The 19,937-nt window shown below is 47.3% G+C and overlaps 2 protein-coding genes across 9 annotated transcripts in view; both read left to right on the top strand.

Annotated features, from left to right (window-relative positions):
• Window positions 1-19,937, top strand: part of LOC307208734 (uncharacterized protein) — a 92,487-nt gene that overhangs the window by 60,341 nt on the left and 12,209 nt on the right. The window contains exons 1-2 of one of the 7 annotated variants that reach the window (XM_079963646.1): window positions 11,875-12,757; window positions 14,182-14,238. The exons of 5 other annotated variants lie outside the window; for them this stretch is intronic. The gene's annotated coding sequence lies outside the window, so the exon portion shown is untranslated. Of the gene's footprint in view, window positions 1-11,874; window positions 12,758-14,181; window positions 14,239-19,937 lie in introns of those variants that run through there. One more of the 7 variants, XM_079963647.1, reaches the window with a different exon arrangement.
• On the top strand, window positions 1,045-18,765 carry LOC307209027 (uncharacterized protein; the record flags this gene model as incomplete). 2 transcript variants are annotated; one of them, XM_079964113.1, is made up of 2 exons in its annotated part: window positions 1,045-3,105; window positions 18,462-18,765. In XM_079964113.1, the coding sequence occupies one exon, from the start codon at window positions 1,074-1,076 to the stop codon at window positions 1,608-1,610; it is 537 nt and encodes a 178-aa protein (XP_079820239.1). In that variant the 3' UTR covers window positions 1,611-3,105; window positions 18,462-18,765. The 2 variants fall into 2 exon arrangements, with proteins under 2 accessions (XP_079820239.1, XP_079820238.1); XM_079964112.1 differs by having other exon boundaries at window positions 1,973-3,105.

Here is a 19,937-nt window from a genome sequence, read left to right as displayed (position 1 = left end):
CGTACCCCTGCAGGTTGGGTGGGGTGGTCCCCCCTCACCCCACCAGACCTCCAAGGGGTGCAGACGCCTCCCCCCATTCACTGGCAAAGAGCCTTTTCAGATCCTGACAAAGCTGAGTGGTGGAATGTCTGCCCTCTTGTGGACTTGCCCTTGTTGGGGGAGGATCCTTTTCTGGACTTGGCTGGAGGGGAGAGGACTCACAGAGCTTTGCTGCCCATCCCACTTCGCCCCTGGAAGCCGGGGAGACTAGCAGCAAAGCTGAGCCCCTTTGGGGGTGACACCTGAGGCAGCCGCCTCACACAGGCCCATAGGCAGGCAGGCTCTGTTGATGTTATTGCCTGCTGGTTTAAATTGTGTTATTTATGGCTTGGTTAATCTTAGGGACTGCTCACCAGAACTTTTCTGATACAAATAACCCTTGATTAAATGGTGATATTTTATTAAAACCAGGTATCGCACCATTTGTTTTTATGTAAAACGCCTTTAACATAGTGCCAGGCCTTGAGTTTTGATAAGGAAGCAGCTGTATCAACCTTTATATTAAAATTTTTATTCCATCAGGAGATGTTTGGGGGGTCCTGGATGAGGAGGAGCCATCAGAAGTCTGGCCAGAAAGAGGTGAGGAGCAAGAGAAGGAAAGGAAGTTGGGGGTTCAAGATGGAGCCAACAAACAAGAGAGGAGAGAAACAGTGAAGCCAAGGGATGAACACAGTGTTTCCCAAGAAGATGAAAATCAGATTAACAGGGTGGAGAAAAAACATGAATGTACTGTGTGCGGAAAGAGATTCTGTAGTCGCGCAGCCCTTACTATACATCAAAGAGTACACTCAGGTGAAAAACCTTATGAATGCATGGAGTGTGGAAAGAGCTTCAGAGACAGTGGCCAGCTTAATGTGCATCAAAGAACTCATACAGGGGAGAAACCTTATGAATGCATGGAGTGTGGAAAGGGCTTCAAATCCAGTAGCCAACTTAATGTGCATCAGAGAACTCATACAGGGGAGAAACCTTATGAATGCATGGAGTGTGGAAAGAGATTCAGAAACAGTGGCCAACTTAATGTGCATCAGATAATGCATACAGGGAAGAAACCTTATGAATGCATGGAGTGTGGAAAGAGATTCAGAAACAGTGCCCACCTTACTTTGCATCAAAGAACTCATACAGGGGAGAAACCTTATAAATGCTGGGAATGTGGAAAGAGTTTCTTTGACAGTAGTACCCTTACTAAACATCAAAGAACTCACACAGGGGAAAAACCATATACATGCATGGAGTGTGGAAAGAGCTTCAATCAGAGTGCCTCCCTTAATGTGCATCGACGAATTCATACAGGTGAAAGACCTTATAAATGCATGGAGTGTGGAAAGAGCTTCAGTGACTATAGTACCTTTACTAAACATCAAAGAACTCACACAGGTGAAAAACCTTATAAATGCATGGAGTGTGGAAAGAGCTTCAGTTGCAGCAAGTCTGTTAAAATGCACCATATAATTCACACACAGGAAAACCATATAAATCCATATAAATGCCTGGAGTGTGGAAAGAGCTTCAGCTACAGTGGCTACCTTACTAAACATCAAAGAACTCACACGGGGAAAACCATATGAATGCCTGGAGTGTGGAAAGAGCTTCAGTCAGAGTTCCTCCCTTAATGTGCATCGACGAACTCATACGGGGGAGAAACCGTATAAATGTTTGAAATGTAGAAAAAGCTTCACTGACTCTAACATCCTTCATGCACATAAGAGAATTCACACGGGACAAACCCTACAATTGTTTGGAGTGTGGAAAGAGCTATCACCACAGTAACCACCTTTCTCGACACCAGAGAACTCCTTCAGGGGACTAACCCTATGAAAGTTGATGTGTGTAAAGAGCTTCGGTTATAGTAGTTTCTTTACTGTGCATGAAGTTGCCAATTTGTTGTTGTTGTTTAGTCGTTTAGTCGTGTCCGACTCTTCGTGACCCCATGGACCAGAGAACGCCAGGCAATCCTGGCCTCCACTGCCCCCCGCAGCTTGGTCAGACTCATGCTGGTAACCTCGAAAACACTATCCAACCATCTCGTCCTCTGTCGCCCCCTTCTCCTTGTGCCCTCCATCTTTCCCAACATCAAAGAGTACACTCAGGTGAAAAACCTTATGAATGCATGGAGTGTGGAAAGGGCTTCGAATCCAGTAGCCAACTTAATGTGCATCAAAGAACTCATACAGGGGAGAAGCCTTATAAATGCATGGAATGTGGAAAGAGCTTCAGAAACAGTAGTCACCTTAATGAGCATCAAAGAACTGATACAGGGGAGAAGCCTTATAAATGCATGGAGTGTGGAAAGACTTTCAGTTGGAGTTCCTCCCTTAATGTGCATCAAAGAACTCATACAGGGGAGAAACCTTATAAATGCATGGAGTGTGAAAAGAGCTTCAGTTGCAGCAACTCTTTTAAAATGCATCATATAATTCACACACAGGAAAACCATATAAATCCATATAAATGCATGGAGTGTGGAAAGAGCTTCAGTGCCAGAAGCATCCTTATTAGACATCAAAGAACTCATACAGGGGAGAAACCATATGAATGCATGGAGTGTGGAAAGAGCTTCAGAAACTAGGCAGAGAGAATGTTCATTGAGGAGAACATGGTGGACTGTAAAGATTTAATTGGGAATGACATCTAAAAACTTATTTGTGTGTGTGTGTGTAATATAGACTGATACTGCATTTTAATGCCATATTTATGTATATATTTCATATGACCATAATGGTCCAAACAATAAACATATACAGCTTGTAGGCTTTTGTAGATACAGTTACGTACAGATAGATGGAATGTATAGGCAAAAGTCAGTAACAAGAAAATACTATTTCTCATGCCTTAACATGTTAGAAGCTGACTGGTTACTGCTGCAGAATCCTATAGTAGAAGTAGTAGAAGTAGTAGTAGTAGTGAAAATAAAAAATAATACTAAGTTATTACTTATACCCCACTTATCTGGCTGGGCCTCCCAAGCCACTCTGGGTGGCTCCCAACAGAATATTAAAAACACAATAAAACATCAATTTATTATTTCCTTGACATCTGAAGGGAGGACATTTCATAGGATGGGTGCCACTACCGAGAAGGCTCTCTGCCTGGTTTCCTGTATCCTCACTTTTTGCAGTGAGGGAGCCACCAGAAGGCCCTTGGAGGAGGGCCAATGGAGGTGGAGACGCTCCTTCAGGTATACTGGGCCGAGGCCATTTAGGGCTTTAAAGGTCAGCACTAACACTTGGAATTGTGGGAGTCAATGTAGGTCTTTCAGGACCGGTGTTATATGGTCTCAGCGGTCAGTCCCAGCTATATTTTTGTTCGTGGAAAAAAAATCCTGTGAGAAGCGGATAATAAATCCTCGGTGTGCACAATAAATATTTTTTGATTCCGTTACCTGGTTTTATTTGGATCTCTGGTCAGGAACTCCTTCATGAATTTCCACATCATGTGTGCTGCTCTAAGCCCGGAAACACACCATTTTGGAAAACTAATTTGTGAAATACATGTTTTGTGATGTACCAGATTTGCCCCAAAGGGCAGTCAACTTTAAAAAAAAATATTTGTGTGGCCTGCAAGTCATGCAAGGATTTGGAATCACTCGCACAAAAGGCTGCTGGTCCCTTCCTTCTCTTTCCCCACTTTCTGTACATGCAATAGCAAATTTTATTTTTATTTTTAATGCAGCAGTTTTGTGCAGGAGAGCTTCTCCCCACAAAGATGTGTTTTTTATTACTACAGACATTTGTATATTTCATTTATTACTGCCCTTTATTCAGCCAAAGTCCTGGTTGAAGAAGAATGTTTTCGCTCGGGACCTAAAGGCGCATAATGAAGGTGCCAGCCAAACCTCCCTGTGGAGAGCTTTCCACAAACGGAGCCACTGTAGAAAAGTCCTGATCTTGTTTTGTCACCTTCCACACATGGAGGAGGCACATGAAGAAGTGTCTTAGAGGGTGATATCCAGCCTGGGGCAATACTTGAGGTATTGTGATCCTGAGCTGTTAAGGCTTTATAGGTCAAAACCAGCACTTTGAATTGGGCTCAGAAACTAATTGGTTTCCAGTGTGGTTGGACCAGGATCAGTGTAATATGCTCACACAGTCTTGCTCCGGTGAGCAACCTGACTGCCAGATTCTGCAGCAGCTGAAGTTTCTGAAGCACCGCAGGCGCCACCTTCATGCCTTCAACAACAATGGGAAATAAGCAGGAAACTCGCTAAGGTAAAGGGACCCCTGACCATTAGGTCCAGTCGTGGCCGACTCTGGGGTTGCGGCGCTCACCTTGCTTTATTGGCCGAAGGAGGTGGCGTACAGTTTCCGGGTCATGTGGCCAGCATGACTAAGCCGCTTCTGGCGAACCAGAGCAGCGCACGAAAATGCTGTTTACCTTCCCGCTGGAGTGGTACCTATTTATCTACTTGCACTTTGACGTGCTTTCGAACTGCTAGGTTGGCAGGAGCAGGGACCGAGCAACGGGAGCTCAGCCTGTCGTGGGGATTTGAACCACCGGCCTTCTGATCAGCAAGCCCTAGGCTCTGTGGTTTAGAGCACAGCGCCACCCGTGTCCCTTTTTGGGAAACCCTCTAGGAAGAGACAGTAGAACAATAGAAATACTGGAATTAAAGGATTTGTTCAACTCAAAGCTCCCCTCCCTTCTCCATTCGAATGCATTGGCTAAAATGAGTTCAAAGACCCTAGGTGGTTAGATAGCTCCCCAAGCTCCAACTAGGAACTGGCCACACACTGTCAAGGAACCCAGACACCCCTCGCCTTAAGGACAGGTGTGACAGACAGCAGAGCCAGGCCAGAGTCTGCTGGTGCAGTCTCCCTGAAATTCTGTCAGAGTGAAGGAGCCTGTCACCAAATGGCTACAAAGTCACAAAAAGGGGAGGATAAAAAGAGAGAGAGAGATAGAGGGCTACGGGTCAGGTGAAGAGATGGGGCTTGATTTGAGAAGATAGGGATGGATTTGAGAAGAGAGAGGGCTTATGGTCAGGTTAAGACAGGGGTCCTCAAACTACGGCCCACAGGCCGGATCAGGCCCGCCAAGGTCCTAAATTCAGTTCTCGCTGCTGCTGCTGCTGGCTGTCTGGCTTCTGGTGCTGTGGGGGTCCCAGGCCAGACGTGGAGACGGCGGAGCAGGAAATGGCGGCGGCCAGGAGGCCTTGTGCGCAGGCGGTTCAGGCGGAAGGCAGCACCGCTGCTGGGGTCCCTCGCGGCTCAGTCGCCGCCCCTCCAGGTCTCCCACTTCCCCACCACTCTCCTTCCCATCTCGCAAGCCCCCGCGCATACCCCACCCACCCAGCATGCGCGTCTCGCCTTTGCAACCTGCCACGGTTGGAGGAGTTCAGAATATTGTCAAGAAAAGCTCAGCCTCTCTTTCCCTGCGCACCGGCGCCAGTCTGCTCATGTGAGGCCGCCCTTTTTGCAAGTTCCCCCTGTCTTTTTCTTTATGGCGGGGTGTGGGGGTGTGTGAGGAGAATTCAGCTCCATGCCTTGGTAGCCTTTGCAAGTTTTAACTTCTTCTGGAAAGGGTTGGCTCTCTCCACGGAGAGATCCCTGAAGGGCTGCAGGTTGGCAAGAGCGGGCAGGTGCCACCCAGCACTACCATTTTAATCTTTGGGGTGGCAGAAGAAGCCAAGGTGGGGTGGAACTGTCTATTTCCAGCCCCTGCAAGTTCCAAAGCAGAGAAACCTTTTGAAAAATGCTGCTACCTCCTGAATTTGACACACAAACACCCCACTCTGCTTTCTCCCTTCCTAAGCCCCTCTCTCTTATCTTCCTCTCACTTTCCAGGCTTGCCCTTTCACTGCCATTCCCACTGCTCCCACGTTTTGCAGGTTTTTGGGGGGGGGTTGGGGTTGGGGAGAGAGAAACGCCCGCCCATGATTATTTAGCTGATTCTCTCCTGACCAACATAAATTAGCAGGCCCATACTTCCCATTGAAATATTTATAGAGTGGTACCTTGGGTTAAGAACTTAATTCGTTCCAGAAGTCCGTTCTTAACCTGAAACTGTTCTTAACCTGAAGCACCACTTTAGCTAATGGGGCCTCCCGCTGCCACCGCGCGGTTTCTGTTCTCACCCTGAAGCAAAGTTCTTAACCCAAGGTACTATTTCTGGTTAGCAGAGTCTGTAACCTGAAGCGTCTGTAACCTGAAGCGTCTGTAACCCAAGGTACCACTGTAAGTTTATGTTGATTAAAATCATTATTCATTTTAAATATTGTATGGCTTCCCCCCGCCTCGCCCGGCCCCGAGCTGCCCCTTCGTGGGGCAGGAGGAGGAGCCGCTGCTGCCTCCGGGACGCCTATGTGGGTGTCGCCGCTGCTCAGGAGCCTCTGAGTGCGTGCAGAGTGCAGACCGAGCAAGGCAGCGAGGGCATCCCTGGGCGCAGCCGCCTGTGTGGCAAGAGCCGGGCTGGGGTCCGGGTGGGGTGGAGAAGGGCTTCCTGCAGCAACAGTGCAGGCCAAGCTGAGCCGGGCAGACGAGGGGCAGCTGCAGAGGTCTGTGGAGAGAGTCATCGGCATCTTCCAGGCTCTCATAGGCGAAGTATTGGGGCTCCTGGGGGGCCCGGCAGCTGGGGAGGGAAGGCTCCTTGACCCACTGGGACACCGAGGGAAATCGAGCCTTTTCAGCGGAGGCAGACATCACTTGACGCTCATGGAAACTGAATTGCATTTGCTGTCTTAACTATTTTGCAGCACATTCACTCAATTTGGCAAGTTCCTGTGTCATAGGCAAACTTGGCTTCCTCTGCCCCTAACTCTAGATCCTTTATGAGCAAGTTTAAAAGGCACAGTTTCCACTTTCTATAGCTCCAGTGGGAAAACTCCATCTTTCCCTACCATTTAGCCAATTCCTCCTTTGCCTTTAATCCACATTGTTTGAACTGCAAGTCATTAGCTATAACACGCAATGTGCATAGGAATTCGTTCATTATTCCCCCCCCCCCCAAAAAAAAATATAGTCCGGCCCACAACAGTGTCTGAGGGACAGCGCACCGGCCCAATGTTTAAAAAGTTTAAGGACCCCTGGCTTAGAGAGTGGGTAACTGAGGAAAAGTGACCCTCATGAACCAAGGTATTAATGGGTGAAGGAAGCTGTATGGTATTAAAAGTATTTTGTGGCAGAGAGCAGTCCAGAATCAGAGGCAGAAGAGGAGGCTGGAGAGGAGCCAAGAGGCAGAGATGAGTCAGGCTGGTGACTAAGTTAGGGGGTCTCCCCCTCCTGCTCTGACCGGCTCCCCTCCCCCTTGATCTCTCAGAATCTGCAAAGGGATGAAGAGGGTGGAGCACAGGCAGATAAGGCGAAGAAATCTCAGGTTGCTTGGGAGAGGAGCAGACTTAGGGAGCCTGTGGGAGACAGCTGAATGCTTCTCCATGAAAGGAGCAGCAAATCCTGGCTTATAGAAAGCAGTGGCGTAGCGTGGGGGGGGTGCAGGGGGGCCCGGCCGCACCGGGCGCAACATCTGGGGGTTAGGGGGCGCAAATCCACGGGTTAGGGGCGCAAATCCACAGGCTAGGGGGTGCAAATTACTTGCCTTGCCCCGGGTGCTGACAACCCATGCTACGCCACTGATAGAAAGCCAGCATGTCAGGGAACAGATGAGGACAGAACCTTTTCCCCTCGAATTTGTGGCAACTGCCAAGAGGGCAAATCCTATGCTAGGGGTTATTAAGAACCTAAGAATGACTCTGTTGGATCAACCAGGTGCAGAATGGCTGGGACAACCCAGTCAGATGGATGGGGTACAATAAATAAATGATTATTGTTAGTATTAGTATTTGCTTCCACTGCAATAGCTGTCAATGTTTCCCTTTTTTTAAGGGAAATTCCCTTATTCCGAATAGGATTCCTCGCAAGAAAAGGGAAAGGTTGACAGCTATGACCTGAAGTGGCTGCCTCAGTCTGCCTCATGGACTGTAGAGTTATTCTTAGTAATAATAATAATAATAATAATTTATTATTTATACCCCGCCCATCTGGCTGAGTTTCCCCAGCCACTCTGGGCGGCTCCCAATCAGTGTTAAAAACAATACAGCATTACATATTAAAAACTTCCCTGAACAGGGCTGCCTTAAGATGTCTTCTGAATGTCAGGTAATTCTTTATCTCTTTGACATCTGGTGGGAGGGCGTTCCACAGGTCGGGCGCCACTACCGAGAAGGCCCTCTGCCTGGTTCCCTGTAGCCTCACTTCTCGCAATGAGGGAACCGCCAGAAGGCCCTTGGCGCTGGATCTCAGTGTCCGGGCTGAACGATGGGGGTGGAGATGCTCCTTCAGGTATACAGGACCGAGGCCGTTTAGGGCTTTAAATTCTTAGGTTCCCAATAACCCCTAACATAGAATTTGCCCTTTTCACAGTTGCCACAAATTTAAATTCCAGGGACCAAGGGAGAAAGGTTTTGTTTTCCCCTGTTCCCTGGCAAGCTAGCTTTCTATAAGCAAGGAGCTACTGCTTCTTTCATGGAGAGGCATTCAGCTATTTTACACACACCTGAGATCACCCGCCTTTCCTGCTCTATCTCTGAAGGATGCCAAAAAGAGGCAGCTCCCTCCCTGTTTGGTCTTCATACCACTGTCATACAGTGGTTCTGCTCCTTCCTCCTGGGCCATGTTCAGAAAGTGGTGGTGGGGATGAGTGTTCAGACCCCTGGGCTCTCATTTGTGGGGTGCCTCAGGGTTCTGTCCTCTCCCCCATGCTTTTCAACATCTACATGCAGCCGCTAGGAGAGATCATCATGGGGTTTGGGCTAGGTGTTCATCAGTATGTGGATGATACCCAGCTCTATCTCTCTTTCAAATCAGAACCAGTGAAGGCAGTGAAGGTCCTGTGTGAGTGTCTGGAGGCTGTTGGAGGATGGATGGTGGCCAACAGATTGAGGTTGCATCCTGACAAGACAGAAGTACTGTTTTGGGGGGACAGGAGGCGGGCAGGTGTAGAGGACTCCCTGGTCCTGAATGGGGTAACTGTGCCCCGGAAGGACCAGGTGCGCAGCTTGCGAGTCATTTTGGACTCACAGCTGTCCATGGAGGCACAGTTTAATTCTGTGTCCAGGTCAGCTGTCTACCAGCTCCATCTGGTACGTAGGCTGAGACCCTACTTGCCCGCGGACTGTCTCGCCAGAGTGGTGCTAATCCAAAATGCGGCAGCTACACTGGTGACTGGGAATGGTGACTGAGAACGGCTGCCAAGACCACATAACACCGGTCTTGAAAGACCTACATTGTCTCCCAGCACGTTTCCGAGCACATTTCAAAGATGTCTTCTAAAAGTCAGATAGTTGTTTATTTCCTTGACATCTGATGGGATGGCATTCCACAGGGCGGGTGCTACTACCAAGAAGGCCCTCTGCCTGGTTCCCTGTATCCTCACTTTTTGCAGTGAGGGAACCTGCAGGAGGCCCTCGGAGCTGGACCTCAGTGTCTGGGCTGAATGATGGGGGTGGAGACGCTTCTTCAGGTATACTGGGCCGAGGCCATTTAGGGCTTTAAAGGTCAGCACCAACACTTTGAATTGTGCTTGGAAATGTAGTGGGAGACAATGTATGTCTTTCAGGACAGGTGTTATGTGGTCTCAGTGGCCAGTCCCAGCTATATTTTTGTGCGTGGGGAAAAATCGTGTGACACGAGCCCTACCTCTGTGCACAATAAATATTTTTTTATTCCGTTACCTAGTTTTATTTTGATCTCCGGTCAGGATCTCCTTCATGAATTTCCACATCATGTGTGCTATTCTAAGGCAGTAAACCAAGGTCCCTCGTGGGGGTTTGTTTCCCTCTGTACATGCACCATTTTAGATGCACACTTGGAAAGGACTCGGTTTGATTCAAAATAGGTAAAGGTAAAGGGACCCCTGACCATTAGGTCCAGTCATCATGGCCGACTCTGGGGTTACGGCGCTCATCTCGCTTTACTGGCCAAGGGAGCTGGCGTACAGCTTCCGGGTCATGTGGCCAGCATGACTAAGACGCTCCTGGCGAACCAGAGCAGCACACGGAAACGCCGTTTACCTTCCTGCCAGAGCTGTACCTATTTATCTACTTGCACTTTGACGTGCTTTCGAACTGGTAGGTTGGCAGGAGCAGGGACCGAGCAATGGGAGCTCACTCCGTCGCAGGGATTCAAACCGCCGACCTTCTGATTGGCAAGTCCTAGGCTCTGTGGTTTAACCTACAGTGCCACCCGCGTCCCAATCCAAAATAGCTAATCCTAATTCGAGACTCTGTCACGTATTATGTCATTTGAAAATATTTAAAGTACACTTTTTTTTGCAGCCGCTGGACCTCTCTTCTCAGCTGATTTCACAAAATAGGTGCATCTTGATTTTTTTTCTAATTCTGATTTCAACCAGGATCTTTGAAACGTTTGCAGTTCCTTGCCTCTCAATGCCGCCTGCCTTTTAGAATTTATAGCCATGGCAACCCCTTTGTAAGCCGCCTTGGCTCTCTGCCTTGGAAAAAGGCGGGATATAAATAAGTAGAATACCACAGGTGAGGATAAAGCTGCTCTTGAACTCGGATCTTGCTTGGAGCACCTGCGGGGGGGGCGGGGATTCTGTCCTGGGGGCGCCGCTGGCCTGATCCTGCAGCCGGGTTTCCCCCTCCTGCTTCAGAGCCGGAGACCAGCCGGGCTCCCTCTCTGCCCGGAGCAGCCAAGAGGCTCCTGCCCCGCGGCTCCGCAAGGGTTAACTGCGGCGACAGAGCTTCGATTCCTAGAGAGGAAGGGAAGACTGGCGAGAGAGGAGGCGCTTCCGCTTCCTGTTCCGCTTCCCCGGGTTGATGCCGTCCTCCCTGGAGGCGGGTAACTGGGGGGAGGGGGCCGAGCCGGGGGCGGAACTGGGGGGCGAGAGGGAGGGCGCCGCTTCCCTCCTGGGCGGCGGGGAAAGGTCGTCCTCTCCTGGGAGGGGAAGCGGGAGGCCGAAGCGACGCTGCTCGCTGGCCTTCGCCGGCCTCTGGCCTCATCCTGCGGCCTTTTCTCCCGCTCCTCTGTCCAGAGAAAGCAGAAGGAGCGCCCAGCAAAGGCCGCAGGGCAGGGAATGGGGAGGAATGGCAGGGAGTGAACAGGGAGCCAGGAGAGTCTCCTGCCAGCCAGGGAGGAGCAGGAGGAACAAGAATTACGATTATTCTATTCCTTCATACCCCGCCCATTTAGCTGGGCTTCCCCAGCCACTCTGGGTGGCTCCCAACAGAAAATTAAAAGCACAATAAAAGATGAAACCTTAAAAGCTTTCCTCAACAGGGCTGTCTTCAGATGTCTTCTAAAAGTCAGATAGTTATTTATTTCCTTGACATCTGAAGGGAGGGCTTTCCACAGGGCAGGTGCCATTTCCGAGAAGGCCCTCTGCCTGGTTCCCTGTAATTTGGCTTCTTGCCGCGAGGGAACTGCCAGAAAGCCCTTGGAGCTGGACCTCAGTGTCCGGACTGAACGATGGGGTGGAGACGCTCCTTCAGGTATACTGGGCCAAGGACATTTAGGGCTTTAAAAAAGGTGGGCCCCTGGGGATATACAGTGGTACCTCGGGTTACATACGCTTCAGCTTACAGTCTCCGCTAACCCAGAAATAGCACCTCAGGTTAAGAACTTTGCTTGAGGATTAGAACAGAAATCGTGCAGAAACAGTGGGAGGCTAAAGTGGTGCTTCAGGTTAAGAACAGTTCCAGGATAAGAACGGACCTCCAGAACGAATTAAGTTCTTAACTTGAGGTACCGCTATAACTAGCGATCTGCAGCTGTAGTAATTCTATCTGGGCCTCAGTGTCAGGACTGAGCGATGGGGTGGAGACGCTCCTTCAGGTATACATGCTGAGGCCATTTAGGGCTTTAAAGGTCAGCACCAACATTTTGAATTTTGCTCGGAAACATACTGGGAGCTAATGTAGATCTTTCAGGTCTTAGTTGGCTGCTGCTCCCAGTTACGAGTCTAGCTGCTGCATTCTGGATTTGATCTAGTTTCCGGGTCACCTTCAAAGGTAGCGCCCCATAGAGTGCAGAAGGAGCTGCATGCTCTATGGCAGGAGAGGATCCTCCTCAGTTAAGACTCTTTAGCATTTTATTGTATCGAAGGCCGTAGGTCCACTGCAAATTAAACCATGAAAAAAAACTTTTCCTCTGCAAAATGTATGTACTAAACATATATCATTAAAAAAGGTGGGCCCCTGGGCGTATAACTGGCCATCTGCAGCTGTAGTAATTTTATCTTATGTTCAAGATTTCTAAACACCTGATCCAAAAGGTCTCTCAAGTGGCACAGTGATCCAATGGGAGCTAGAACACAACTAAAACCCACAAACCAATTTAGAAACCAGTATGCATAAAGCCATCATTGAAAAAAATCATCCCTCTCCACTTCCCATTTTGCCTGCTGGGCAGCATGTTTGGTCTTCAAACACCTGAGGAAGGGGAGGGAGTATGGGGTGGGACAAAACACCCATTTCCCCCAGTCTTAAATTTAGTTATCCAGATTTTCACGTCTTATTAAAAAACAAATAAACACTGAAGGTCAAATCTCCAGTTGCCCCATCTATCATTGGAGGGGGATCTGAGGAGAGATGGTTTCCACACCTTGCCTTGGAGTGCCTATAAAGAAGGGAATTGTTCTGTCCTTCCAGGGATCAGTGAGCTTTGACAGGTGTCCTTGTATTTCGCTGACGACAAGTGGGCCCTACGGAGAGCTCTGTACAAGGACGTCATGGTGGAGGTTCGTGAGATGGTGACCTCTCAGGGTAAGGATCCTTTTCGCCTTCATTAATAGTTATAATAGGTATGGGTTCCTCAGTGGCTCGGAGTGCCTTCCTTCAGCTCCGCTAAAGGAGGTCACAGTGTTTGTTTTTCTCCCAGGTTAAATGCCAGAAGCCTGGCTGAAAATAAATATTATTGCTTCTCTGCTACAATTAGCCAGTGATGGCTTCTGGGTTGCCTCCCTGGGGGAGAGCATTCTTTAGGTGGGGAGCCAGCAGTGAAAGACGCATTCTGTATTGCCTCTCTTTGCACCTCAGTTGGAGAGGGCACTGTGAGAAGGACCTCAGATGATGAGCGCAGGCTCTCGGTGGATTCATGAGAAGCAGCCATTGAGCTACATAAGTCAAAATCAGCACCTTGACTTGAAGACAGGAACCCAGATATGCTCAGAGCCTCTTGCACCGGTCAGCACTCTGTAGTTTCTGAACGCTCTTCTAAAGCAGCCAGAAGTATAATGCATTGTGGCAATCTAGCGTGGAGAATGGTAGAAAAAGCATACTAACAATCTTCTGTGTGGGGGATCCTAATTTGTAGAAAACTTGAGTATCTTGTTATTGTTATTGGTTTCTATTGATGTATTGGTTTGTTTGTTGCATATATAGAATATTCTGTTTCTTAATATATGAGGTTTGATTGCATTTTTATATATGCTGTAAGCCACCCAGAGTGGCTTGGGAAACCCAGCCAGACGGTTGGGATATAAATAAAATAAATGCTATTATTGTTATTATTCATTTTGGTTTTTCAACAAGCTCTTCAGAGCTAGACTTTCAAGCTGCTCTGAGTTGCAGTTCTGTATTATCAATGCTCAGGGGTGGCCTCACTTCTGCCCCCACAATGGGGGCTCAAAATCCATAAGGAGCGTACCCCTGCAGGTTGGGTGGGGTGGTCCCCCCTCACCCCACCAGTCCTCCAAGGGGTGCAGACGCCTCCCCCCATTCACTGGCAAAGCTGAGTGGTGGAATGTCTGCCCTCTTGTGGACTTGCCCTTGTTGGGGGAGGATCCTTTTCTGGACTTGGCTGGAGGAGAGAGGACTCACAAAGCTTTGCTGCCCATTCCACTTCGCCCCTGGAAGCCGGGGAGACTAGCAGCAAAGCTGAGCAGTGACGCCCCTTTGGGGGTGACACCTGAGGCAGCCGCCTCACACAGGCCCATAGGCAGGCAGGCTCTGTTGATGTTATTGCCTGCTGGTTTAAATTGTGTTATTTATGGCTTGGTTAATCTTAGGGACTGCTCACCAGAACTTTTCTGATACAAATAACCCTTGATTAAATGGTGATATTTTATTAAAACCAGGTATCGCACCATTTGTTTTTATGTAAAACGCCTTTAACATAGTGCCAGGCCTTGAGTTTTGATAAGGAAGCAGCTGTATCAACCTTTATTTTAAAATTTTTATTCCATCAGGAGATGTCTGGGGGGTCCTGGATGAGGAGGAGCCATCAGAAGTCTGGCCAGAAAGAGGTGAGGAGCAAGAGAAGGAAAGGAAGTTGGGGGTTCAAGATGGAGCCAACAAACAAGAGAGGACAGAAACAGTGAAGCCAAGGGGTGAACACAGTGTTTCCCAAGAAGATGAAAATCAGATTAACAGGGTGGAGAAAAAACATGAATGTACTGTGTGCGGAAAGAGATTCTGTAGTCGCGCAGCCCTTACTATACATCAAAGAGTACACTCAGGTGAAAAACCTTATGAATGCATGGAGTGTGGAAAGGGCTTCAAATCCAGTAGCCAACTTAATGTGCATCAGATAATTCATACAGGGGAGAAACCTTATGAATGCATGGAGTGTGGAAAGAGCTTCAGTGCCAGAAGCAACCTTATTAGACATCAAAAAACTCACACAGGGGAAAAACCATATAAATGCCAGGAGTGTGGAAAGAGCTTCAGAGACAGTGGCCAGCTTAATGTGCATCAGAGAACTCATACAGGGGAGAAACCTTATGAATGCATGGAGTGTGGAAAGAGCTTCAAATCCAGTAGCCAACTTAATGTGCATCAGATAACTCATACAGGGGAGAAACCATATAAATGCCTGGAGTGTGGAAAGGGCTTCAAATTCAGTAGCCAACTTAATTTGCATCAGAGAACTCATACAGGGGAGAAACCTTATGAATGCATGGAGTGTGGAAAGAGATTCAGAAACAGTGGCCAACTTAATGTGCATCAGATAATACATACAGGGAAGAAACCTTATGAATGCATGGAGTGTGGAAAGAGATTCAGAAACAGTGCCCACCTTACTTTGCATCAAAGAACTCATACAGGGGAGAAACCTTACAAATGCTGGGAATGTGGAAAGAGTTTCTTTGACAGTAGTACCCTTACTAAACATCAAAGAACTCACACAGGGGAAAAACCATATACATGCATGGAGTGTGGAAAGAGCTTCAATCAGAGTGCCTCCCTTAATGTGCATCGAAGATCTCATACAGGTGAAAAACCTTATAAATGCATGGAGTGTGGAAAGAGCTTCAGTTGCAGCAAGTCTGTTAAAATGCACCATATAATTCACACACAGGAAAACCATAAAGGTAAAGGTAAAGGTACCCCTGCCCGTACGGGCATGTCTTGACAGACTCTGGGGTTGTGCGCCCATCCGGGTCATGTGGCCAGCGTGACATCGCTGCTCTGACCAGAGCCAGAGCCAGAGCCGCACACGGAAACGCCGTTTACCTTCCCGCTGGTAAGCGGTCCCTATTTATCTACTTGCACCCGGGGGTGCTTTCGAACTGCTGGGACCGAGCAGCGGGAGCGCACCCCGCCGCAGGGATTTGAAAACCATATAAATCCATATAAATGCCTGGAGTGTGGAAAGAGCTTCAGCTACAGTGGCTACCTTACTAAACATCAAAGAACTCACACGGGGAAAACCATATGAATGCCTGGAGTGTGGAAAGAGCTTCAGTCAGAGTTCCTCCCTTAATGTGCATCGACAAACTCATACGGGGGAGAAACCGTATAAATGTTTGAAATGTAGAAAAAGCTTCAGTGACTCCAACATCCTTCATGCACATAAGAGAATTCACACGGGACAAACCCTACAAATGTTTGGAGTGTGGAAAGAGCTACCACCACAGTAACCACCTTTCTCGACACCAGAGAATTCAAAAGCATCAATTCTTCGGCGATCAGCCTTCTTTATGGTCCAGCTCTCACTTCCATACATCACTACTGGGAAAACCATAGCTTTAACTATACGGACCTTTGTTGGCAAGGTGATGTCTCTACTTCTCAAGATGCTGTCTAGGCCTGTCATTGCCCTTCTCCCAAGAAGCAGGCGTCTTTTAATTTCATGGCTGCTGTCACCATCTGCAGTGATCATGGAGCCCAAGAAAGTAAAATCTCTCACTGCCTCCATTTCTTCCCCTTCTATTTGCCAGGAGGTGATGGGACCAGTAGCCATGATCTTCGTTTTTTTGATGTTGAGCTTCAGACCATATTTTGCACTCTCCTCTTTCACCCTCAATAAAAGGTTCTTTAATTCCTCCTCACTTTCTGCCATCAAGGTTGTGTCATCTGCATATCTGAGGTTGTTGATATTTCTTCCGGCAATCTTAATTCCGGCTAGGGATTTATCCAGCCCAGCCTTTCGCATGATGAATTCTGCATATAAGTTAAATAAGCAGGGAGACAAAATGCAGCCTTGTCGTACTCCTTTCCCAATTTTGAACCAGTCAGTTGTTCCATATCCAGTTCTAACTGTAGCTTCTTGTCCCACATAGAGATTTCTCAGGAGACAGATGAGGTGATCAGGCACTCCCATTTCTTTAAGAACTTGCCATAGTTTGCCATGGTCGACACAGTCAAAAGCTTTTGCATAGTCAATGAAGCAGAAGTAAATGTCTTTCTGGAACTCTCTAGCTTTCTCCATAATCCAGCGCATGTTTGCAATTTGGTCTCTGGTTCCTCTGCCTCTTCTAAATCCAGCTTGCACTTCTGGGAGTTCTCGGTCCACATACTGCTTGAGCCTTCCTTGTAGAATTTTAAGCATAACCTTGCTAGCGTGAGAAATTAGTGCAATTGTGCGATAGTTGGAGCATTCTTTGGCACTGCCCTTCTTTGGGATTGGGATGTAGACTGATCTTCTCCAATCTTCTGGCCACTGCTGAGTTTTCCAAGTTGCCAATAGCCAGGTGCAAAATGTGTCGGGCGCCTGGCTAATTTTGTACACTGCCCCACATTGGTATTTAATTAAAATAAGACATGAACTTGAGAATTTCCCCTCTGATTTACCAATCTGTTCCTTTAGGCAAGCATTTCTGACTTTTGTTTTCAGACTATGTGCTCAGAATATTTAGAGGGACGTTATAAAAATTATTGCAGAAGAGCTTCTTTGTATATGCTGTAACTAAGCAGTAGATCGCTACCAATATGCTCTATTCTGAACCAGGTTTATCCTTGTTTGATTATATAAGATACCCAATGCGTATAAACAGCTGCCCCGAAGTTGGGGGTTCAAGATGGAGCCAACAAACAAGAGAGGAGAGAAACAGTGAAGCCAAGGGATGAACACAGTGTTTCCCAAGCAGATGAAAATCAACTTAACAGGGTGGAGAAAAAACATGAATGTACTGTGTGCAGAAAGAGATCACTGTGCCACTTGAGAGACCTTTTGGATCAGGTGTTTAGAAATCTTGAACATAAGATAAAATTACTACAGCTGTAGTCGCTCAGCCCTTGCTAGACATCAAAGAGTACACTCAGATGAAAAACCTTATGAATGCATGGAGTGTGGAAAGGGCTTCAAATCCAGTAGCCAACTTAATGTGCATCAAAGAACTCATACAGGGGAGAAGCCTTATAAATGCATGGAGTGTGGAAAGAGCTTCAGAAACAGTAGTCACCTTAATGAGCATCAAAGAACTCATACAGGGGAGAAACCTTATAAATGCATGGAGTGTGGAAAGGGCTTCAAATCCAGTAGCCAACTTAATGTGCATCAAAGAACTCATACAGGGGAGAAACCTTATAAATGCATGGAGTGTGAAAAGAGCTTCAGTTGCAGCAACTCTTTTAAAATGCATCATATAATTCACACACAGGAAAACCATATAAATCCATATAAATGCATGGAGTGTGAAAGAGCTTCAGTGCCAGAAGCATCCTTATTAGACATCAAAGAACTCATACAGGGGAGAAACCATATGAATGCATGGAGTGTGGAAAGAGCTGTTCATTGAGGAGAACATGTTCATTGGGGAGAACATGGTGGACTGTAAAGATTTAATTAGGAATGACATCTAAAAACTTATTTGTGTGTGTGTGTGTAATATAGACTGATACTGTATTTTAATGCCATATTTATGCATATATTTCATATGACCATAATGGTCCAAACAATAAACATATACAGCTTGTAGGCTTTTGTAGATACAGTTACGTACAGATAGATGGAATGTATAGGCAAAAGTCAGTAACAAGAAAATACTATTTCTCATGCCTTAACATGTTAGAAGCTGACTGGTTACTGCTGCAGAATCCTATAGTAGTAGTAGTAGTAGTAGTAGTAGTAGTGAAAATAAAAAATAATACTAAGTTATTACTTATACCCCACTTATCTGGCTGGGCCTCCCAAGCCACTCTGGGTGGCTCCCAACAGAATATTAAAAACACAATAAAACATCAATTTATTATTTCCTTGACATCTGAAGGGAGGACATTTCATAGGATGGGTGCCACTACCGAGAAGGCTCTCTGCCTGGTTTCCTGTATCCTCACTTTTTGCAGTGAGGGAACCACCAGAAGGCCCTTGGAGGAGGGCCAATGGAGGTGGAGACGCTCCTTCAGGTATACTGGGCCGAGGCCATTTAGGGCTTTAAAGGTCAGCACTAACACTTGGAATTGTGGGAGTCAATGTAGGTCTTTCAGGACCGGTGTTATATGGTCTCAGCGGTCAGTCCCAGCTATATTTTTGTTCGTGGAAAAAAAATCCTGTGAGAAGCGGATAATAAATCCTCGGTGTGCACAATAAATATTTTTTGATTCCGTTACCTAGTTTTATTTGGATCTCTGGTCAGGAACTCCTTCATGAATTTCCACATCATGTGTGCTGCTCTAAGCCCGGAAACACACCATTTTGGAAAACTAATTTGTGAAATACATGTTTTGTGATGTACCAGATTTGCCCCAAAGGGCAGTCAACTTTAAAAAAAAATATTTGTGTGGCCTGCAAGTCATGCAAGGATTTGGAATCACTCGCACAAAAGGCTGCTGGTCCCTTCCTTCTCTTTCCCCACTTTCTGTACATGCAATAGCAAATTTTATTTTTATTTTTAATGCAGCAGTTTTGTGCAGGAGAGCTTCTCCCCACAAAGATGTGTTTTTTATTACTACAGACATTTGTATATTTCATTTATTACTGCCCTTTATTCAGCCAAAGTCCTGGTTGAAGAAGAATGTTTTCGCTCGGGACCTAAAGGCGCATAATGAAGGTGCCAGCCAAACCTCACCTTCCACACATGGAGGAGGCACATGAAGAAGTGTCTTAGAGGGTGATATCCAGCCTGGGGCAATACTTGAGGTATTGTGATCCTGAGCTGTTAAGGCTTTATAGGTCAAAACCAGCACTTTGAATTGGGCTCAGAAACTAATTGGTTTCCAGTGTGGTTGGACCAGGATCAGTGTAATATGCTCACACAGTCTTGCTCCGGTGAGCAACCTGACTGCCAGATTCTGCAGCAGCTGAAGTTTCTGAAGCACCGCAGGCGCCACCTTCATGCCTTCAACAACAATGGGAAATAAGCAGGAAACTCGCTAAGGTAAAGGGACCCCTGACCATTAGGTCCAGTCGTGGCCGACTCTGGGGTTGCGGCGCTCACCTTGCTTTATTGGCCGAAGGAGGTGGCGTACAGTTTCCGGGTCATGTGGCCAGCATGACTAAGCCGCTTCTGGCGAACCAAGAGCAGCGCACGGAAACGCCATTTACCTTCCCGCTGGAGTGGTACCTATTTATCTACTTGCACTTTGACGTGCTTTCGAACTGCTAGGTTGGCAGGAGCAGGGACCGAGCAACGGGAGCTCAGCCTGTCGTGGGGATTTGAACCACCGGCCTTCTGATCAGCAAGCCCTAGGCTCTGTGGTTTAGAGCACAGCGCCACCCGTGTCCCTTTTTGGGAAACCCTCTAGGAAGAGACAGTAGAACAATAGAAATACTGGAATTAAA

Source organism: Podarcis cretensis (genome assembly GCF_951804945.1).
Source record: "Podarcis cretensis genome assembly, chromosome: 2".
In the NCBI taxonomy this organism is placed as follows: Eukaryota; Metazoa; Chordata; class Lepidosauria; order Squamata; family Lacertidae; genus Podarcis; species Podarcis cretensis.
This window is presented reverse-complemented; position numbering and strand designations above follow the sequence as displayed.